Source organism: Cryptomeria japonica, chromosome 5, assembly GCF_030272615.1.
Source record: "Cryptomeria japonica chromosome 5, Sugi_1.0, whole genome shotgun sequence".
In the NCBI taxonomy this organism is placed as follows: domain Eukaryota; kingdom Viridiplantae; phylum Streptophyta; class Pinopsida; order Cupressales; family Cupressaceae; genus Cryptomeria; species Cryptomeria japonica.
Window position 1 is genome coordinate 145,248,342 of NC_081409.1, and position 22,393 is coordinate 145,270,734.

Genomic DNA, 22,393 nt, shown 5'->3' on the forward strand with positions numbered 1-22,393 from the left:
TGAATTGTATCATAAATTCCAACTTTATTATCTAGACTCAATATACCAATCCTCTTATTTAATCATCACATTTATTTAAGTCAAATTGTCTGTCCAAAAAATTAGTTGTTTTGCTAATTGATTGCATTAATTAAATTAAGGTAGATAACTCATGTAAAGCATTTTTTTAATGGAAATTTTGTTTTAAAAAAATATTAAATTTCAAATGAAATGGTAGATTTGAATATGGCTAACAATTTTAAAACTCTTTGCTCTACTCATGCATAACATGCCTGCAGATAGTTTGCAGAAAAACCATTCTAGTCAAACAAGATGAATAAAATCTCTCACTCTTCTACCCAATTTAACAGAATACTACTATCCAATTACTTGGGACGTCATGCTCGTAGCTATAAACTGTGCAGTACTAATTATAAAGATGAACAGTCAATAAATGTTGATATACTTTGCAAGCAAGGGAAATTAAAGGAAGCCATTGGCAATTTATGTAAGAAGAGACAATTGAGGAGAGCAGTAGACATTTTATGCCAATCTGGCTTTAACCCAGATGTTACTGTATATGCTACACTCTTGCAAGGTTGCATCGATTTGAAATCTTTGAAAGAAGGTAAAAGGGTACACAGCCATATAATTTCAGAGGGATGTAAGCAAAGGGTTTACCTGTGGAACCGTCTGATAGATATGTACGCCAAATGTGGTAGTTTGGATAATGCATGCAAAGTGTTTGACAAAATGCTCGAGAGAGATATCTGTTCATGGAACACAGCTATAGGTGTGTATTTAAAGAATGGAAAGATTGACTATGCACGAAAACTGTTTGATGAAATTCCTACGCGAGATGAGTTCTCGTGGTCTACTATTATTGCAGGTTATGTTCAGCACGGGCTCGTGGAGGAGGCCTTGGATGTGTTTAGACGGATGCAAGAGAATGGCGGAGAGTCAAGTAAGTATACCATTGCTAGTGTTCTTAGTGCATGTGCTAGAGTTGTGGCTGGAAAACTTGGTAGCGAGGTTCATGGTCATATTATCCGAACCGGGGGGGATTATGACGTTTTTGTATGGAGTGGACTTGTTGATATGTATGCAAAATGTGGAAGATTGGATAAATCATGCCAGGTGTTTGAGAAAATGCATGACAGAGATGTGGTTTCATGGACTGTGATGATTGGGAGACTTGTTCAGAGTGGGCGGGGTGAGAAGGCTTTGAATTTGTTTTCTCAAATGCAAATGGCGGGGATGAAGCCTAATCAGTTTACTTTTGCTAGTTTATTAAGTGCATGTGCAATGCAATCAGCACTAGAGTTGGGAAAGCAAGCTCATGGCCATATAATCAGAAGCGAGTTGGATGAAAGTTCCTTTGTGGAAAGTGCTCTTGTTGATATGTATGCAAAGTGCGGGAATGTTGAAAGGGCGTGGAAAGTGTTTAAGAAAATGCCGAATGCAGACTTGGTGTCATGGTCTGCTATGATTGCCGGATATGCCCAGCATGGGCTTGCCAAGGAAGCACTCGACTTATTTGAAAAAATGTTAAGTTCTGGCACAAAACCTGACCATGTGGTTTTTATTGGTGTTTTATGTGCATGCACTCATGCAGGTTTAGTGGATCAAGGGCGACATTACTTTGAATCCATGCGCCATGACTATGGGATTGAACCAGTGGCAGATCACTATGTATGTATGATTGACCTTCTTGGCCGTGCTGGACGCCTTGATGAGGCAGAAGATTTATTAAATAAGATGCCATTTGAACCAGATGTATTTTTGTGGTCTGCATTACTTAGTGCCTGTAAAACTCAGGGTAACATTGAACTAGGTGAACGAGCTGCAGAAAATCTTTTTAAGTTGGAACCAGAAAATCCTGCAACTTACATAACACTTTCACATATTTATGCCACAGCTGGAAGATGGGATGATGCCACAAAAGTGAGAAAAATGATGGAAGACAGAGGAGTGAAAAAGAAGCCAGGTCGTAGCTGGATTGAGGTCAAGGACAAGGTGCATACATTTATGGTAGAAGATAGACCGCAATCACAGGCCGAGGTGGTTTATGCAATGCTCGATGATTAGAAGGGAAATATGAACAGAGATTGGTATGTAATAACCAAACTTTGTACAACTGGTACCTGGGATGACTGTCAAGGTTATAAAGAACCTTCCCATGTGTAGAGATTGCCATATCGCCATTTGGCATTAAGTTCAACTACAAGATTGCAGCATGAAAAATTGTTGCAAGGGATTCAAGTCACTACCATCCCTAAAACAAATTTTGCACTTTACGATTTTAAAGATGTAAGATTTTCACAGTTCATAGTGAAATTAAAAGCTCCTGGATTAAAATTGTAAGATTTTTTCATCATATCACTGTGATCCACCGTTAGGATGAGGAGAGCATAACACTTATGGATTAAAATTGTGTAAGAGTTCTTGTATCAACATGTCAGATGACGCTCTATGACACATCATCAAAATGAGGAGCAATTTTAGTCCAGAAACTTTTGAATTCACAATAGAATGTTGTAAATCGTGCCATAATGAAAATCACGTGACATTACTTTTGAGCTTATTGCTACACCTGGAATGACTTTCAGGTTCTTACGAACATTCACTTGTGGAGATAACTATATCACAATTTTTTTCCCAAGGTTGTAGCATGAGAGATTGTTAGAAGGGATTCAAATCATTTCCATCATTTTAGGGATGGATGTTGTTCTTGTGGGGATTTCTGGTGATATTATGAAATAAACAATCATCTGCATTCACTTTGTGATTACAGATAAGGCTATGATGACAAGGAACTGGATCAATCAGGTTTGGTATGCATAATGTATATTTTTGGAATTTTACAGGACCTGCATACAGAAATTTCTCTGTAATTATCTATCAGCTCAAGAATTCTTTTAAAGCTTTTATGCATGGAGACAGACTATCATCACAGGGCAAAGTATTAATTTGAAGCAATTTCAATTCTTGGGCATGCCAAATGTCCCTAAATTGTTGTTTTTGTTGACCTGGCTCATGTCCGAATAGTTTTGCCCTGCACTATCATTAGGCTGTTCTACGAATGTTGAGAAAATTATCAAGATAATAGAATTAAAAGTCTACCCTAAAATCATAAGTTTCATTCTTATTGTATAGTATTCAAAGAGCAAATTAATAAAAGTGTTTTAACTGTGCATCCTGGACAGTCTGATTTATAATTTGCTCCCAAATCCAACAAGATGTTTCGTAATATAGTGTGGATGAAAAATTGGAAGAGTGAGCGTTTTAATTAAACTTCCACCATAACTGGTGAGAAACAGGTGATACTCGTTTATCCTGTGGACCAAAAATAAAACTTCATCCTCTTTATTATATCCATTCTAAAGCAGGGATGGGATCAGGATTTGTATTCTATACTCAGACTGAGGGGATAATCCTTCCTTGGACACATACATTTCAGCAGCACATATGAGCAAGTTTCCTTGATTATTGCATAATCCAAGGTATACTTTCAAAAAGCTGTACAAAAGACAAAAAATTCCATACTTCCCATTGAAAGATTTCGTTCGTGTTTCTCCACATTCTCTCAAATTTCTATCCATTTCCGACAAATTTGGCTGGGTGTATCTGCATATTTCGTAAATAAATTTATGGTTACTTTCAGTATCTAACAGGACACACTACATATAGACTAAATATCTATCTACCAACTCCAGGTTCCTGTATCAAATCCTGCCTGATGGTAAGGCACAGCTTTGGAGACTTAATATTGATGAAATAACCTGATAACGCGTGGCAGGAGTTGACCTGCTTGAATTAAGTTCCAGATACTATTAGCAATTGTATAAGGATCTTGATCTTAATGTTTTCCTAAAATGGAACCTTGCTTGATTTTACATATTTCTCATATCTGCTTGATCTCTATTTATTTAGGATTAGTTTTCAGTATGTGCTTGTTCCTAAACATGTTGCCAAAACTTTAGGCGGCTTCAAATGTATAGAATACTTTTTCTTATCGGTGCATAGTTTCAAACTTCCAAAGCACTGTGTAGTGTTTTGGTTTCTATTGCACATCACAACATTCATTTTAAATGTCTTTAGATGCCCTGAACTTGTTTTTGTGCTCCTTCACAGAAGTACCATATTAGTATAGTTTTCTGTTTGCTCGAACTCTATTAACAACAGAGAATTTAACAGATATGCAAGGATCACATAAAGTAGGTGATTTACTCTGCATTTGATAGAAACTGGATTAAGGAAAAAGAAAGAATAGAAAACCACTTTTCAAATCCTTGGGACACAATGTCAATTGAAACCCACAGAAATTGCGCACAACGGCATACAAACACGATATATTTTCACTTACAAACCACAAACCACTGTAGATTTCGCTGGAAAGGTACAAAGTATTTCGTTGATGAAAAATGTTTGTTACTTTTCTGGTTTCATTCCATTTTCAATAACAGTAAAAATAACTGTATTAAAAGTCCGAGCCCTCTTCTAGGGCAGAGATGAGAATGATCCTTCTAAATTGAAAATTCCCAAAAACGTGGCGGGAAAATTTAACAGGTGACATTCAATGAAGTATCTATTATGCAAATAATTGAAAAGTTATGGAAAATCATTATTTAAAAACATATGAAGAGTCTTCGATCCGACGAACGTGGGATTAATGATATACCTTTGTTTTACTCCCAATTCACTGGCTGCGGGTACCGTTCTTCTGCAATCTCTGCAATCTTCTTGGCAGCACAAGCTGCAGTATTTGGCAATGACCAGAGTAGAAAACTCGAGTTTGTACAGAGGCATGCTCTGTTGGAAGGTTGGCAAGAACGACGCTTTAGTATGCTGATGCAGCTGTTTAAGAGTTTCGACTGGAGTATTCAGGCGGAATCTCCCATTTATTATTGGTTTTATTTTGAGGAGTTCAAGAGCGTGTTTAGAATGGCTCCCATTGCAGTTGGCCATAGCATTTCAGATAAAACATTTGGCATATGCAGAAGGCAACCTTCAGCGTCTGCGTCTGTGCATTGTCTCACTGCAGTTTAAATCTTGAGTTGGTTTCATGGCAAAGAATTTGTATTCTTGAAAAATTGTTGTTTTTGGAACACTGTTAAGTATCTTCTGCATAGTATGACTTGATATTGTGATTTATTCTTTTGTATTTGTCAGATGCCTTCACCTTCTTCCACACTTGCACTGAGATTTGTCAGATGCTTTCACCTTCTCCCACACTACAGTGACCAGAAAATGTATAAATTATAAAATTAGACTATATTTAAGTTATTGACTCATTGAATTAGATGATATCTTAAGGATTGTTTGTAAATCTGATTTACAAGTGATGGTGAATATATTGAATGAGCAGCAATTGGATGATACTGATTAACATTTAGCTGGTTATTAGATAGATTCTAAGATTAAGTTGGAGGATAGGAGATACTTTAGCAATTAATTGTGGAGAATCGAAATGTGTAATTAGGTTTTTTTGTTTCTTTTTTTTTTTTTTTTTGCTTTTGGCCATTCTTGCTTTGTAACTCTCATTTGTGTTTAATAAATTTTTACTCATTTTGATAGACAATTATGATATATATTAGTACTTGCCATTTCAATCAAAGTGATTATTATTTTTCTTTTCAAAGTAAATTTGATTTTTATAAAATTTAGATTTACATTTTTAAACTTAATATGTTGTAGAAATTATTTATTTGGAAAAGGGGTAAAAATTTATTCAATTACAAAAGAGATGCAAAGTAAGAAGGGCCAACCGTCCAAGATAGAGCATTACACAACTTTGTCATTTTCCACTAAGTGATCCAACACATGAGACAATTCCGGAGGCAATTGTCCCCTATCCACAATATTCCAACTCTGCATTTGATCATAAGCCCATTTGACCAAACAATCTGCAACTCCATTCCACTCCCAAGGAATGTGACTAAAAGTAACAAATTTCAAGGAGCCACACAACCAAAGAATCCGTCTAATAACCAAAGCTAAGTGCTAACTAATATCATCTAGCCACTATCCATTCAACAAAGCACCACCACTTGACCATGCTCCATAACATACAAAATGGCAAGAGCCTCCATGAAATTATTAGTATGAAGGCCCTTATAAATAGAAAAAATAAACTAAACATCACCAAAGTTATCACACCCAACCCCACCAATACCAACATGAACCATAAATGTTAATTTTCAAAACTCCCCAAAGAGGGTTCCAGCCTCCCTCTCGATTTATCTTCCGTAAAGGATGTCTACAACTATTTTGCATGACTTGCTCAACAAACATCAGAGCACCTCCCTAAAGAGAAAAAGAGAGGATCTACATCTCCAACTAAGTCACACTTTGTTGAGATAGTCTCCCAAAAAGAATGAATAATTTCCCACCACAAGTGTTGAACAAGCATCTTTTGTTTTAAAATTTATGGTGTTATTAGAGCAAATTTATAGGAATGATAGATTTTGTAGGTTTTTTAAGATTTCTTTATATTTAAAAAAGAAAAGTCTATTTTAAATATTTTTTTCATTTTTGAATCATAATATTGTAAATAAAGTGATTTTCTATATAGATATATAAATTTTAATAAAAAATTTATTTAAGGTAGCTATTTTATAAGGATTTGATTCACTATTTAAATAAAAAATGAAACTATTCCAAAAACGTTTCCATTAAAAAAATAAACCCAATTATTATATGTGTATTCTTTATAATTATAATTTTGTATATTTTGAATAATTTTATTTTTTAATACTTTTTTAAAATCATAATTGTTTAAAATCATTAATAAATTTTAATCGTAAATTTAAATTTTTTTATTTAGTCATTAAGATAAGCTATAATTTATATATAGTTGATCAGTAATGGGTACTTTTAAAGCTGTAATATAATCTTAAATTAATTATTAACAACTAAGTTTAAGATTAATTTTATTATTCAAATTAATATTTTTATTATAATTCTATGAAAGCAAGTACTCAATACTACATGACACTTGTTTTTATTAAGAAGTTGAAAAATAAGTTCTTTAGAAAAGATATATCTCGATGTGTTTTAAAATTTTTTTCCTAAAGATAAATAAACTAGGTTATATGTATAATATAGAAGTTTGTAGTATTATAAACATTGAAACAAATAATTAAATTCTGGTCAATATTGTAGGCATCTAAAAATGGTCAATTCTTGCGGTGTCGTACTTTAACATGTCTGTGTGACCTTATTTTAGGGTTTTCACATCTTATTAACATTTCTTCTATGTCACACATTTGATCTTTATCATTTGTTGACATTGTGTCTTTCTTCTGCATTTCGTCCTTATTTGATTCCATTATCTCGCATTTCAATTAGGTCTTGTCAATATCCTTTTCGAATTGCAATCATTGGTCGTGATCAACCTTATCATGTCAATTGGACATCGTCAACCCTACTTGGAGTCGAATTAGAGTTCTATCCTCAATCTTCAACATTTTCAATCAATTATCAATCCTCTTTCATCAATTATCAATCCTCTTTCATCAATTATCAATCAATTTCAATCATTTTGGATCTCTTGTCAATCGTCATTTGTTAGTCTCTATCAATTTCGATCGGTTTGTCATTGGTATTTTATCATTCGACCTTCATCAAATCAACCTTTTATCAATCTTTGATCTATTTGCCATTGATCTCAATCAGTCATCAATCTTTGTCACTTTTGGATCAATTAGTCATTGATCCTTTATCCATTATCCTCTATCAATTTGATCAATTTGTCATTGGTCTTTGCCAATCAATATCAATTTTATATCAAATTATCAAATCTTTGTCACTTATTTCTTTTGATCATGATCAATGTCATTTGTCTTGCATCATGACCTAATTCTCATATATTTCATTTTTAATCCATCTCCTAAGGTTTTGTGATTTAATCATTTAATCCTAATAGCATTTCCCCTTAGGTTAAATAAATTTATTTATTTATCCTATGTCACAATTAAATTAATTATTTAGTTGGCTAAATTTCCCTTTTTTGTGAATTAATTAATAACTGAGAATTTATTGTTTAAATTCTACCTAATTTACTAATTTTCAAATTTCAAAATTCCCATTAATTATACACCCCTAATTTATCCCCTTTTCATGCTTCCCTTTTGTCATAATTTGTGAAGCTATTTTCATGGCCAATTTGTCATATTTTTGGAAGTTATTATCTCTCCATTTTGACACCAATCATGAAGCTAATTTTGTGGCCAATTTGTCATAATTGATGAGCACAATCTGCTCTTAATTTGTCATATTTGACAATAGTAACTTGTCATGAAATTTTGTCATCTAATTTGTCAATAATCATACCAAATTTTGAATTTGTTTCCCTTTTCGAATGCTCATCAATTTTGGATACTTTTGTCTTATAAATTGGTTTCTTTCATCAATGTTTTATAACCATGCTTCTAATATCCTTACGCTGTCATTTTTCACTTTGCAATCTTGGTTTCAAATACACTTGCAATCTTGTAAGTGAGATCCACAAAATTCTCATTTGAAAGAATAAGAAGAACAATGGAGGAGCTATGAAGGAGATTCTTGCACTTTACTTTTTTTTTTGCGAATTTCATCTTCATTTCTTTTATTGAATGTATTAGGATTCATTTTCATAACTCATTAGTTTTTGTGGTTAGCCAACTCATAGGTTATGAATCTTATTCTTGGTGCGATATTTCTACCAAATCTTGTGGAGTGTGAATAAATTTTGTTCATGTTTTGATATTTCAATTTGTGCTTAATGATCCAAATGGCTTATGTAGATGAAATTGTTGATCATTGAATGATTTATAAGCAATGGATAAATTATCTGCAACAAATCTCAGAGAGGCATAATATGAATTTCATCTTGCATGTGTGCATTTAAACAATGTGATGGGTTTTGAAATGATTATGGTATTAATTGTTCCTTGGATTATTGCATTGTGTTGGGAACAACAATGAAGGAAAACTGAGAGGGGTTGGGGGGGGGGTGAATCAATTTTCACCCGATATACAAACTTAACCACAAATACAAATCTGGTAGACTGCAACAATAACAAAGATAAGCAAATTGATAACACGACACACAACACCAATATTTTGACATTGAAAGCCCGGTTAAGGGAAAAACCACGGTGGGAACCTATCCACAATAAGATGATACTCTGCAGTAGTATTTGTAAATATTACAATGAGGAATGCACATGCATTCAAGCACACTACCTAGAGCTCACTGCTCAAAAGATAATGACCCAAAAGGCTACAACCCTTAGGAGAGTCTCACTAACTTACAACAAGATTCAGACTACAATCTGGAAGGAATGAACTGCAATAATAGCATCTCAAAATACCTAATGACAATTCTGGTTAAGCACAAGTGTTTGCTCTACAACACCAATCTTTGCTCAATACACCACACCGAAAGATGAATTCTTGTTCGCACATATACCACTCTCTGATAAGAAAAACACAACCTCGACACCTAAATTACATGATAATATCACCTATTTATACAATTCATCAACCTTGACAATAAGGCCGGCTAAACCCTCAACTCATAATTACAAAATTACATCGCACGATACAAAGATCAACCACTGGACCAATATAATGATATACATGACATAACATGGACCTAAATCAAATCTCCAAACATGCAACACCACCAGAAATCATGCCAAAACCAACCGCAACACACTACACCACCAAGAAAACCTCATAACATGAAGAACATCACCGGTTCAACAAAATCACTAAGAGCTCGCACAATGATCAATGTGGATCATCAAAACAAATAAAACACAATTAGAAAACACCAAAAAGCACGTTAGAATCATCAGAGACAATTGCACCAACACCACTTATCAAATCTTCATTTGTCAACGTTTGAAACTCAATAGCACTCAAGCAACAACAACTATCATGAAGAAAGATAACTTGTGGAATGCCAAATCATGAACCATCTGAAATGAAGATACACAAGACCGTCCCAAACAATCTCCCAAAGACTTAGCTCAAGATTTGATCACATTAGAATATACCAGAGGAAATACTAAACTCTGCAAAGCACTGATTAGAAAAAGAAACTGCAAACCGGATCATATGCTATGATCAGTTAAGCTTCCTAGATCACCAAAACCAATATAAAAGAATATAATGATACTATAAATACTCCATACACCAAACCAAAATCCCAATAAACCAACTTGTAGGCAGTGGAACAATAAATCACAAGAATATGTTGACATCAATGACAACAACATATCCTAGCAGCAACAATGTCCAACAATCTCCCCCTTTGGCATTGATGGCAACATAAGAATGTGAAAAACAATCAATGCAAAGAAAGAAAAACATCTCGAACAAACTCCCCCTAAGATCAAGCAGATAAAACAATTTTTCACATGCTTCTCCCTCCCTTTGACAACAATGCCAAAGATTTCAAAATAGAAAACTCTCCCCCTTTGACAAAAAAATCATGATTCTATCACCCATAAATAGATAACCAATCCAATAGACTACTCCACCAGAGGAGCAGGACCAATTCATCAATCTGAATAAAATGAATAAGAATGTGAAGTCCACCGGATTGATGCAACTCAATGCATCTAGTTCTCATCAAGAGGGGTGGATACCCCTAACTTGTCTCTCAAATAGACAAATGTATATGCAGACAAAGGCTTAGTGAAAATATCAGCAATCTGTTCCTTTGTAGACACATATTCTAGCTTCGCTTCTTGTTCATTGATTTTTCCTCTCAAGCAATGATATTTGATTGACACATGCTTAGTCTTTGAATGTTGCATTGGATTCTTTGACATGTTAATAACACTGGAATTATCACATTATATGATAGTAGACTCATCATAGATAACTCTAATATCCTTCAACATTTGCTTCATCCAAACTACCCAAGTGCAGCTAACAACAACAAAAATGTACTTAGCTTCAGTAGTAGAAAAGGACATTGAATCCCGTTTCTTACCCAAAAAGAAAGCACCACCAGAGGTACTCTTTCGGTCATCAACATCACTAGCCCAATCAGCATCAGTGTAAGCACATAACATGAAATCATTATTCATCAGATACCACAAACCATAATCCACAGTTCCCTTCAAGTATCTGAATACTCTCTTTACAACAGTGACATGACTCTCTTTTAGATCAACTTGATATCTAGCAACCATGCACACAACATGCATAATGTCTGGCCTAGTCTGAGTAAGATATAGCAGTCCACCAACCATAGATCTATACAAACTCTGATTAGCTTTCAGAGATTCATCATTCTTAGACAATTTGCAGCCAGTCACCATAGGAGTTCCGACCGGTTTGGAGTCATCTATCCCAAACTTCTTCAACAATTCCTTTACATATTTAGTTCGAGATATAAAAATACCTTTTCCAGTCTATGAAATCTGCAAACCTAAGAATAATTTCATGTCTCCTATCATAGACATCTCAAATTCTTTTTGCATATCACTGGCAAACTTTAGGCTCAAGTCATCATCTCCTCCAAAGATAATATCATCAACAAAGACTTCAACAATCAAGATGTTATCATTCTCAATCTTAAAATACAAATTACTGTCAGCAGTCCCTTTATTAAATCCTAATTTCAGCAAGTACTTATCCAATCTACCATACTAGGCTCTAGGAGGTTGTTTCAATCCATAAAGAGCTTTCTTCAGTTTACATAACATGTCTCCATCATTAGATAAAGAAAATAAATTAGGTTGCTCAATGTAGACTTCTTCCTCAAGATCACTATTCAGAAAAGTTGACTTGACATCCATTTGATACACCTTGAAATCTTTATAAGCAGCATGTGCAAGCAACAGTCTAACAACTTCAAGTCTGGCTACCTGAGAAAAAGTCTCCTCATAATCAATTCCTTCTTTTTGTGAATATCCTTTGCATACTAGTCTTGCTTTATTTCTGACAACTTCATGGACTTCATTCAATTTATTCCTAAATACCCATTTAGTGCCAATAACATTCTTATTTTTAGGTCTAGGCACAAGTTCCCATGTGTTATTCTTTTCAATCTGATTCAACTCTTCTTCCATAGCTCTCATCCAATTTTCATCTTTGCAAGCCTCAACAACATCTTTAGGTTCAATTTTAGAAATCAAACATACCTATTCAACAACTAGCCTTCTTCTAGTCATCACACCTTTATTTTTATTTCCAATAATCTGATTTTTAGAATGATTCATTCTTACATACCTCAGAGTCTTCTTGTTGGGATTCAAGAACACTGAGAGGGGGGGGGGGTGAACCAGTGTTCTACCGGAATGGAAAAACCTTATTATTACAACAACTCGGAAACTGATAAACATAAAAGCATATAACAATAAGCAATAATGTAACCACAAAGATGAACACCATAATACCACAAATTTATACATGGAAAACCTCAAAGAGAAAAAACCATAGTGGGATTGGAGACCCACAATATCTATCCATTGATCAAATGAATAAATATTACAATAAGGGGCCTGCACATGCAGGAAGGACAACATCCTAGAGCACACTTCTCATCGCAAAAGGAGTCTCACTGACTACATAAACCATCGGACAACAATTCAGAATGAAGATTGAACTGCAAGTATAGCATCTCCTATGCCTGAGTACAGTTTTGGTTAAGCTCAATACCAAAGGCCTTAAACCTCTTCCACAAACCCAATTCGATCACCTATGATCGACCAAATCCTCTACATGAATGATTACAACATTGTTCACATAATCCCATACCATACATGAGCTCCTATGATCTACAAAGGGATCTTACATCATATTTATACCAACCCAGGACCTAAACAATTAGGTCGGCCACCTAAAAGGTAATACAATAAATTCATAACTTAAACCCGCAATCTAATGATCAACCAAGTCGTCTTGCGACCAAAACAACATAATCCAATCAATGAATCCAACTGGTAACGCATCAGGAGCATCAACCCACACGTTACATAAACCGGTCCATAACCTAGATAACATAGAATAACCACCAGACCTATAATAGGTCACCATAATCCAAATGAAACACCACAAACAACTAGAACACAAACATGATAACCATCAACATCTGGATAACCTTCTAGAAGCCGCACCGACACCACTTATTAGATCTAGCAAAATATCTTCAATAAAGCTCTGCCTGTGAAACCCTCACCGGTAACCAAAAGGCTTACTAGATCAAGTGATAGCTTCTGGAGCATCAAATCAATACTAACTGAACATAAATATGAGTAGCATGTGTAGACGTATAAAAATGACCATATTCCTAAATGAATATTTTATGTTCATTTCTCTATTTGATTAAATCCAATTTAATTAAATTATCCACATTCTTCTATTTTATTAAATAAATTACTCAATTTATTTAAATAAAATTCACTATATCCATTTAATGAATAAATCATTTTATTCAATTAAATCCCCCTATCCACTTTTAATTAAATTCAAATTTAATTAAATAGTTATCCTAAATTGAATAAATCATATTTATTTAATTTCTCCAAATTGCAACCAAATTGAATAAAATCATTTAATTCAATTAAATCCTATTATCCCCCCATCCACTTGCAAAATCCCAAACCCCTTCCTAATCCCTTCTAGAATCTTCAAATCGCTTCTAATTAACCTAACCCTCCCTTAAATTTTGTCACATCCCTAAGCAAAGGGAAGTCACTTCTCAAAAACCTTAAAGTCTTTGATAACCATTGAAGGTTTTCAACCTTCAACCACTAAAACCCTTAAAGTCTTTGAAAACCATTAAAGGCTTCCAATCTTCAACCACTTAATCCCCAAAGTCTCCAATAACCATTAATGGTTAATTCAAACCTTCCCACATGGTTAAAACATTTGTTTTGACTCAACCTCTATCCAACCCAAGGGTCTCATAAGGCCTTTAATGCTTTGACCATGATTATCTCTTAATCATTTGCACAAAGGTTTATCCTTGGATTAACTTTTAATCCAGTGGGTAATCCTAATTTAGACTTGACCCTTAGCCTTTAGATAACCATGAGGTCTTCTTAGGCCTTTAATGCCTCCAACCTCTTCTCTCAACCCAACCCTATGTTGACACTTGTCACCATTTCATTGGTGCAAATTGTGCACATGGATCCCCAACTTTCAAACTTGGCCCTTGATTAAACCTTTCAATATTGACCATCCATTGCCCTATTTAGGCTATAAATAGAGCTCTCATTCCTCCATTCTTAACAATCATCTTTCAAATTCGAAGCATCACACTTATGCTCAAATTCTTTCAAAGCTTTCATTTCATATATGTTCATCATTTAGCCTCTTTTTAGATCATAAATTAGACTAATATGCATGCTTAGATTACTTTCTTTATCATTTTAGTTCAATCATAGACTAAATATAGTATGCTAGGATAGTATTCATACTAATCTTGTCATCTTATCATTTAGTTTATTGCATTTTAGCATCATATATAGCTTACAACACATCTCATACTAAAATCAATCAAAAGGATCTCTCGTTCTCATATTTGCCATCCCTAAACCATTTTGCTCAGTGATCTGAGAGCAAAAACGTTGGTTTGAGGGACATTGTGAGATAGAGAACCATGAGGCCCTCCTTGGGAAGCTGAGTAACACTACGTTACTCCATATCTTGCATCAAGAAGTCTTGTGTGTGTGTGTGGACTAGTATTCTAATAAATTTTCACATATTAAGTTTTATTCGCTCACTTTTCCTGCATACATTTCTGGCGCCCACCGTGGGGCTCTACCCCAAATAACAAATCGGTTTTTCAAATTGATCACTTTTGCAGGTCCGCGGGAAACAGGAATCAGCGCGTCGAAAACATACATTAGCGCATCCGCTTAACAGTCTAGCGCTTCTAGCCTACTGTTTAGCGCGTGGGCTCTCTGTTTTAGCGCGTGAAGACCTTTTCTTAGCGCATGATTTTGTTTAACAATTTTTCCTGTAGGTCTCGACGCGGGCATAACACAGAGTAGCGCATTGACCCAACAGATTAGTGCATCCAATCTCCATTTTAGTGCCTGTAATACATAATCCAGCGCTTAAAACCCAAACATTAGCGCATCTGATTTAAAATTTTCCTGCAGAATTGACCGCGGGAAAAGAAAAACACAGAATAGCGCTTCCAACACCTAGAGCAGCGCACCCAGGGAACATAGTAGCGCGTTTATCATAAAGTTTAGTGCATTGAACGTATATTGTAGCACATACAGTTTGTTCTATAGCGCATCAAAAAAAAATTCTTGTAACCAAATTGAAATTTTAGACTTGTAGAAGTCCCTCGAATCACCTGACATTTTATCTTTTTGGTTGCAGGATTCTAACGGTTTCTTGCAGATAGAGTGAGGAATTTTATTGTTACAAAAACAAAAACAAAAAAAAAAAAAACGATTTCTTTTGTTGACCTCCAAAACGAAACATTTGCTTTGTTACCATTTCCATTTTTCTAGATTAGAAAATCTTTCTTTTAAAGATTAAAAAGAACATCATGTTTTTGTGGAGCAACATCTCTACATAGGTTAGCAAATCACTGAATTGGAGGCTTAAAAAGAATCTTTGTTTGCTTTGTCTCGAAAGTGGGAGGTATATGCTCTCCCCTCAACTGGGTGATCAAAAATCCAGACCACTCTTCCTGCTTTTAGTTATTTCAAAGCATTTACATCCTTTAGCAGGCTTGCCTTCCCGAGGAGTTGCAATCAACTCTTAAAGCCGTTTATGGCTGGTGTGAAGGGAACGACCTAAGTGGGGAACGACTTTGACGCCAAGAATTCCAACCCACTATAATCAAATGTGGAAAGTGACGAAAGTCCTTTTCAACGGTTGCGCGCAGTGATTAGCCTTCCCCCAGTATCCTCAAGATACGTAAAGCCTTTGTTTTAAAGGTTGGGAAGCCTCCTGAGGGAGTTTATCACTGACGGTCGAACGGGAAGCCTGATTACAAACCATAGAATTAGAAACTTTGAGCCGCGTCAGTAACCAAACATTTGTAACATCATAGTGCAAGGGTGGGGAAGAATCCGCCCCCAAGATTACTCACCATATATCTCCCAAGATAACTACTCAACTATGAAGCAATTCACTTTGGGTTAACTTCTGGCAAAAGGCAAAAAAATGGGCGCCCTCTAGGGGGTGACACGACTGTTTGAGCTGACGGAGTATCGAGACTAGTGGGCTATGATGTTACTTATGACCCTTGAATAAAGAGTCTTTCTGAAGTGTTTTATTTGTATCCAAAACCTGTTAAAACATTGGGGATTTGAACACATCCTCGCAGAACATACACTTTCTGTTAGATTCAGCAAAATGATTGTACTTTGTGTGCCATGCTTACATTTGTTATTTCAGAAAATCATCCATCACACTTGAATATTTCTCAACAAAATTCAAAATCCACAAAACAATTTCCTAAATGGAAAAATCAGGGCAGTCTAGCGCATAAGAGCAACATCTTAGCACGTGGAACACTTCTATTAGCGCATCCAAACACCAAATTAGCGCGTGCAGTTAAAACAGTAGCGTTTCAATCCTGAGGTAAAACAGTATATAATACTTTAGCACATCCGAAACACAGTCCAGCGCATCGCAGAAATATCTTAGCGTGTAGGTATCCATAATTAGCGCATAAACAAAACAGTTAGCGTGTGGCAGGCCCAGTATAGCGCGTAGATTTTACGAACAAATTCCACAACAATCCTATTTTAGCACGTGGAAGTAACATCTTAGCGCGTGGCATAGATAAATTAGCGCATTCACTCAAACAGTTAGCGCTTGGTAGGCCCAGTATAGCGCGTAGCTTTTCCAAACAACTTACCAGCAATTTTCAACAGCCTAAATTTTAGTGCGTGAAAGAAACAGCTTAGCGCGTTGAAACCAAAATTTAGCGCATAAGGATGGACAGTTAACGCTTGTAAGACCCAAGATAGCGCATAAACTTTTCAACTCTTAGACCATCATTTTCCAAAAAATCAAATTTTAGCGCGTGTCTAGGGGCAGATTAGCGCGTGTGCTGAATATTTTAGCGCATCAAAGAAATTCAGTAGCACATATAAACTCTGTTTTAGCGCGTGACTAAAGCCGAAAAACAGAGAAATCCAAAACTGAAAATTTTTGAAAATTTCAAAAACATTTTAAAGACTCTTTTTCATCAAAAAAATCATCTTTTATCAAACCAGAGTGACAAAAACCAACTATTAAAAACTTTTCTCAAGCTAAATTTGTGTTAAACAAAGTTGTCCGAATCCGAAACAAATCGAACAATAGAGGATGTCTCTCCTATCATAATCCAGAAAATTTTCATCATCAGTATCAATTAAATCCTTTAACATCTTACGGATTTTTATCTCACAAACACTTGTCTAAAATTTTTTCAAATTGTCAAAACTAGTTTCCAGATCGGGAACCTTTTTATCCATATCATTTGGCACACTTTATCGTGAAGGGGCATCTAAACCTTCATTCTAATAAAGTACGATTTGAAATTTTCAAAACAAGAATCACCTAAATCCAAACCAATCAAAGGAAATCATTGATCACTCTTGCATGACTAATCCCCTTATTTTGAGAAGAAAGAACTTCTATCGTAACATCACGTTGAAGAAACAACAACCTAGCTTTTCCAAATTCATCAAGCGAAATAAGTTTTTATACATCAATCGTCAACTCTTCAAATCTCATCAGGTATTCCTTCATCACGTCAAACGTTATATCCAAAACAAATCTAGCGAATTTGACAAGGAACCCTTGAAGACAAGAGCATACTGTCAAAAGTCTGTTTTTAATCAAACTATAAACCGCGGCGGAAAAATCAATCCAGCATTCTTGCCCGACGAGTGCATCACATATAACACATCTCGACCAGAACCACCAACTCCCGCGCAACACATTGAGGAGGCTTTTGTACCTTTCATCACTGAAAGCTTCTATTAAAATGCTTGTTACTCGCTCTCAACGAGACAAACAAAGCGAGGCACACGCTGAATCAAGTATGAATCACAGATTATCAAATCCTTTTGAAGTTCCACCCGTAGAAGAACCTAAAATTACCGAAACCCTTCTTAGGGAATGTCAAGTAAATCCCGCCTTCCAAAAACTTGTCGAAAAGCTCATGGAAAATGACAAGGAAAAATATTTGTTGATGCTCACAAGCAAGGGCGTTAAACTTCCGGAAGATTTCGACCCAAATCTTTTTCAAACCGAATCCCGACAATATGCATCTCAAGAACAAAACCGAGAAGAAGAAACTCACATACCTGAACAACATAACTTTGAACAACACATTCCAGAACAACGCATACCAGAAATGCGTATACTTGAACTCGAAACACCAGAGCAACATATACCATTTACTACTCCTTTTCAGCTGAGAACCAATACAAGGCAAGAACTTTTTCCTCGGCAAGATAATGCACCCTTGATTGCTCTTACTCAACAAATGCAAATGTTGCAAAGGCAAATACAGGATATGCAACAAGGGACAACAGTGCGGTACTCTTTAAACGAAATCTGTCCTTATCCATTTGACAGAAGATTGAACATGGTGCCTTTTCCTCCAAACTCCGACGTTCCCAAATTTGATAAATATGATGGGAAAAGTGATCCCAGAGATCATGTTCGAGAATTTTGCACACTGAGCCTGAAATTTGCTCATGATGACACCTATTTGATGAGGTTATTCCCCAGAAGCTTGGGAGGGCAAACTATGGAATGGTTATCCAAAATTTCGCCACTTGTTAGATCATTTGATGAATTGGTTAACAAATTCATAACCCACTATTCCTACAACATCCAACATGCTATAACCATGCTAGATGTTTGCAACACCAAACAAAAGAACAATGAAACATTTATGGCATTTCTGCAACGCTGGAGACGCATGGTCTCTAGATATCCTCGAGATATTCCTGAAAAGGAGAAAATGGAAATCTTCATTGATAACTTGAATGGCGAAATGAGTTACAGACTAAAACTTCAATGCATACCATCTTTCGTTAAATTAATTGAAAATGGCATTCAAGTGGAGGAAGCATGTGTCAAAAAGGGAACACTCAAATTCTACAAGGAAGGAACAAATTCATCAAACTACAATAACCAAAACAACACCAACTGTGACAAATCTCGATTTTGGATTCGAAACAAAAACGAAGGCAACAATGAACCACATGATCCTAAATCGAAACAACCAGTGCTTGCATTATCTGGAAATCCTCAGAACACGAAAAATGCTAAAAATACTATTCCTAGTGCTAACACATATGCGCAAAACACTGATCAAGGACAATTCAACACAAACAACACCAACGATAATCAAGGCAAAAACATGAATCAGGGACCTAACAACAATCCACGCAACAACACGAACAATTTCCAAAAGCGTATCTTCACACCACTGGGACAATCACTAGAATCCGCATTCAAAGAACTTTTGGCAAACAAGGTTCTTTCTTTACCACCACTCAACAATTATGAACCCCCAATCAAACTACCTTGGTGGAATGATTCACACTATTGTGATTTCCATCGCAACAAGGGTCATAGAACAAATGAATGCATGAGATTGAAACATATAATACATGACATGATTGATCAAGGTGATTTAACGGTCGATGGTCTCAAAACAAATGGTGATCATGGAGCCTTTAAGAATCCTCTCCCAAATTACAACAAAGATGGAGCATCTACTTCAGATGATACACGCGGAGCTCGTATTAATCACATCTACAATAACATTATCAACCATATATCAACTGAAGATCATCAAGTAAATGTCATCACCATCCGAGATCAGCGTGATCATGAATCTCTCAATGTAACAACCCGCACTCAGAAATACGTCTTGAAAGGACATACTGCACCTGCAACTACGACACCTAAAATCCAATATGACTTGGTTAGCCAACTACGCAAGACTCCAACTTAGATATCCATCCTGGAATTATTGAAACTATCACCCAAGCACAAAGACATATTGGAGCAAGCATTATTGGAAACAAATGTACCTCAAAATCTGGATACAGACAGATTTCAAGCCATGGTCGCCCATATAACAGGACCTCATAACCTCACCTTTTCCGAGAACGACAATGCTTCCTTAATCCATCCACATAATACTCCTCTCCATATTGAAGTCATTGTTTGTAAACACCGAGTCAAAAGAGTCCTAATAGATGGAGGAGCCGGTCTTAATATATGTACTTTAAAGCTTATCCGTGCATTAGGCTTCTCAGAAGAATCTATTGATCCTTGCAAGAAAATTACCATAAAAGCATATGATGATGAAGAGCGGTCCTCTAAAGGCACAGTAATATTACCTATTCAAGTAGGCCCAGTACAAAAGGATACTATTTGTCAAGTCTTAGATATTGATCTAACCTACAATATTTTGTTAGGACGACCCTGGATACATGAAATGCAAGCAGTCCCTTCTACATATCACCAGTGTGTCAAGTTTCCTTATGATGGACAAGAAATCTCCATATCTACTGATCATAATCCATTTCAACATTGCAATGCAATGGGGGCAGCCCAGGACAGTTTGGTTCCTCATAATAGAGAAAAGCAACAATCTTCAACATCAGATCCATACACAGCAAAATCCAACTCCTTATGGGGAGACTTCAAGTAGAAAATGCAAATCAAAGACCAAGGCATGGGAGAATACTCTTTGGAGCCTTTATGTTTGGCAAAATTGCCAACCTCACCTAGATCGCATGGTTTGCCTACTACATCAACACAACTGGCTACTCAGCCCATCACTAAATTTGATGGTACCTTCATCCAATGAGGTACTCTAGCACATGAATCAGAAGACAAAGATGTTCTTAGCTGGTTATACAAAGATGAAGAAGAAAATCATAGAGCAGCTGCTCTGGACATTATTCTACCAACACACATGTATGGAAAAGGCTACTCAATCATGAAACAAATGGGATATGACGGTAAAGGACCCATTGGCAAACGCAAAGAAGGATTCACTGAACCTATAAATCTTCCTTCACAACCTAGCAGAAACAAAGCAGGATTGGGTTCTAAACTCACGTTCCTATTAAAGCGGCCGCCTCACCTATCTATCAAACCTCAATGGAAAGTAAAGACACCGTACAAAGAAGAATCCTGGCAGGAAGCACTTTTTGAATCAGCAGAAACAATCCGCAAGGCACGGGAACGTCAAGATCAGAAGTTACATCAAGAAAAACTTCTAAGTCATAAGAAGGCTCTATCTGCAACAGTAGCTCATATTCAAACACCAATATCGCAAGAACAAATCAGGTCATCTCAAAATATCGTTATTCCTCCCCGAGGAAGCACAGTCTATGAACAAATCCAGCAAGTAGAAGATGGATCTGATACAGAATCTACAAAAACCATCAAAATGGTATCCATCATCAGAGATTTGTTTTCACTGTACAACACACCTGTTTACAGCACAGATAGAATCTGGGATGATGCCTATTGTGTGGGGGAAAAAGCGAGACTAGGTTAACATGCCCTAATCCTACCTTTCGACACACATTACAGAATACGAAAGAGCCTAGAGATATCGCACAATTGGCTACTTCTTTTTGTGAAAGAGAGAGCCACGAGATATCTATTAGGATTTCTATTCCCTTGTTGAAATTGTAAGATCAAGTAATGCAAGTTCAAACCCTAATCCCAAAATGCAAGTATGAACTAATAACAAGATTGTAGAATTGAGATTAAACAATGAACAGGTGTAAATACAAGGATGAAATAAGAATGCAGATGTGTACCCGGAGTCAAAATCGGACTGAAAATGTTTGGGACGGGGGCGCGGGCGCCACTGTCCTGAAAACTGCACCGGAAACTGCTGTTCTGCACTCTGGAACACTGTCAGAAAGTTGTCTACAAGCTGTCTGTCCGGAGGACCAGGGTGCCCAGCGCCTCTGTCCCAGGGACCAGGGCGCCCAGCGCCCCTGTCCCAGTCTTCTACTCTGCAATTTGATACAGAGTGCTGTCTCGACCTTCTCTCTCCGGATCTGTATCCCGCGGCGTCGTCTGAATCCTGAAACCTGCAATGATATCTGAAAAAGGGTGTATGGGCGGCTATATAGGGTTTTGCCTTAGTCAAACCCCCGCTTCGGTGATTTCCACCTCCACAAATAGCCAAGTTGTTTTGTAAAATGTATTGTGTGTGCAGACCTAGTGTGTGTGCAAGGTCCTAAAATGCAAGAAAGCAAACTAGAGCAACCTAGAAAGTAAACCCTAATTGCTTGTAAATGATAATGTAAATGCTCTAAATCAAGATGCAAAGTGATCTAAAGCATGAATAAATGATATATTGAAGCTTATGTAAAGACATGAAAACAACATGAAATCATACCCAACCCTCAAGGGAGGAGTACAAGCCAATCTTCAGTCGGTAATCTCCTAT

The 22,393-nt window shown here is 36.1% G+C and overlaps 1 protein-coding gene across 1 annotated transcript; it reads left to right on the forward strand.

The window, feature by feature from the left end:
• The first annotated feature begins 242 nt into the window (after nt 1–242).
• LOC131067613 (pentatricopeptide repeat-containing protein At4g37170-like) lies at nt 243–5,218 on the forward strand. The gene is made up of 3 exons (XM_059220431.1): nt 243–2,064; nt 2,167–2,339; nt 2,654–5,218. Exons 1-3 carry the CDS (start codon nt 313–315, stop codon nt 2,727–2,729), a joined length of 2,001 nt encoding a protein of 666 aa, XP_059076414.1. The 5' UTR covers nt 243–312; the 3' UTR covers nt 2,730–5,218.
• The last annotated feature ends 17,175 nt before the right edge of the window (nt 5,219–22,393 follow it).

Excerpts from the sequence above, each read along its gene's own strand:
- LOC131067613 (XM_059220431.1), top strand. The coding sequence starts at position 313 with ATGAATAAAATCTCTCACTCTTCTACCCAATTTAACAGAATACTACTA. Across the intron at positions 2,065-2,166 it reads TTTATGCAATGCTCGATGAT|AGATTGCCATATCGCCATTT; the intron begins TAGAAGGGAAAT and ends TCCCATGTGTAG. Across the intron at positions 2,340-2,653 it reads AAAGCTCCTGGATTAAAATT|AGAGATTGTTAGAAGGGATT; the intron begins GTAAGATTTTTT and ends GGTTGTAGCATG.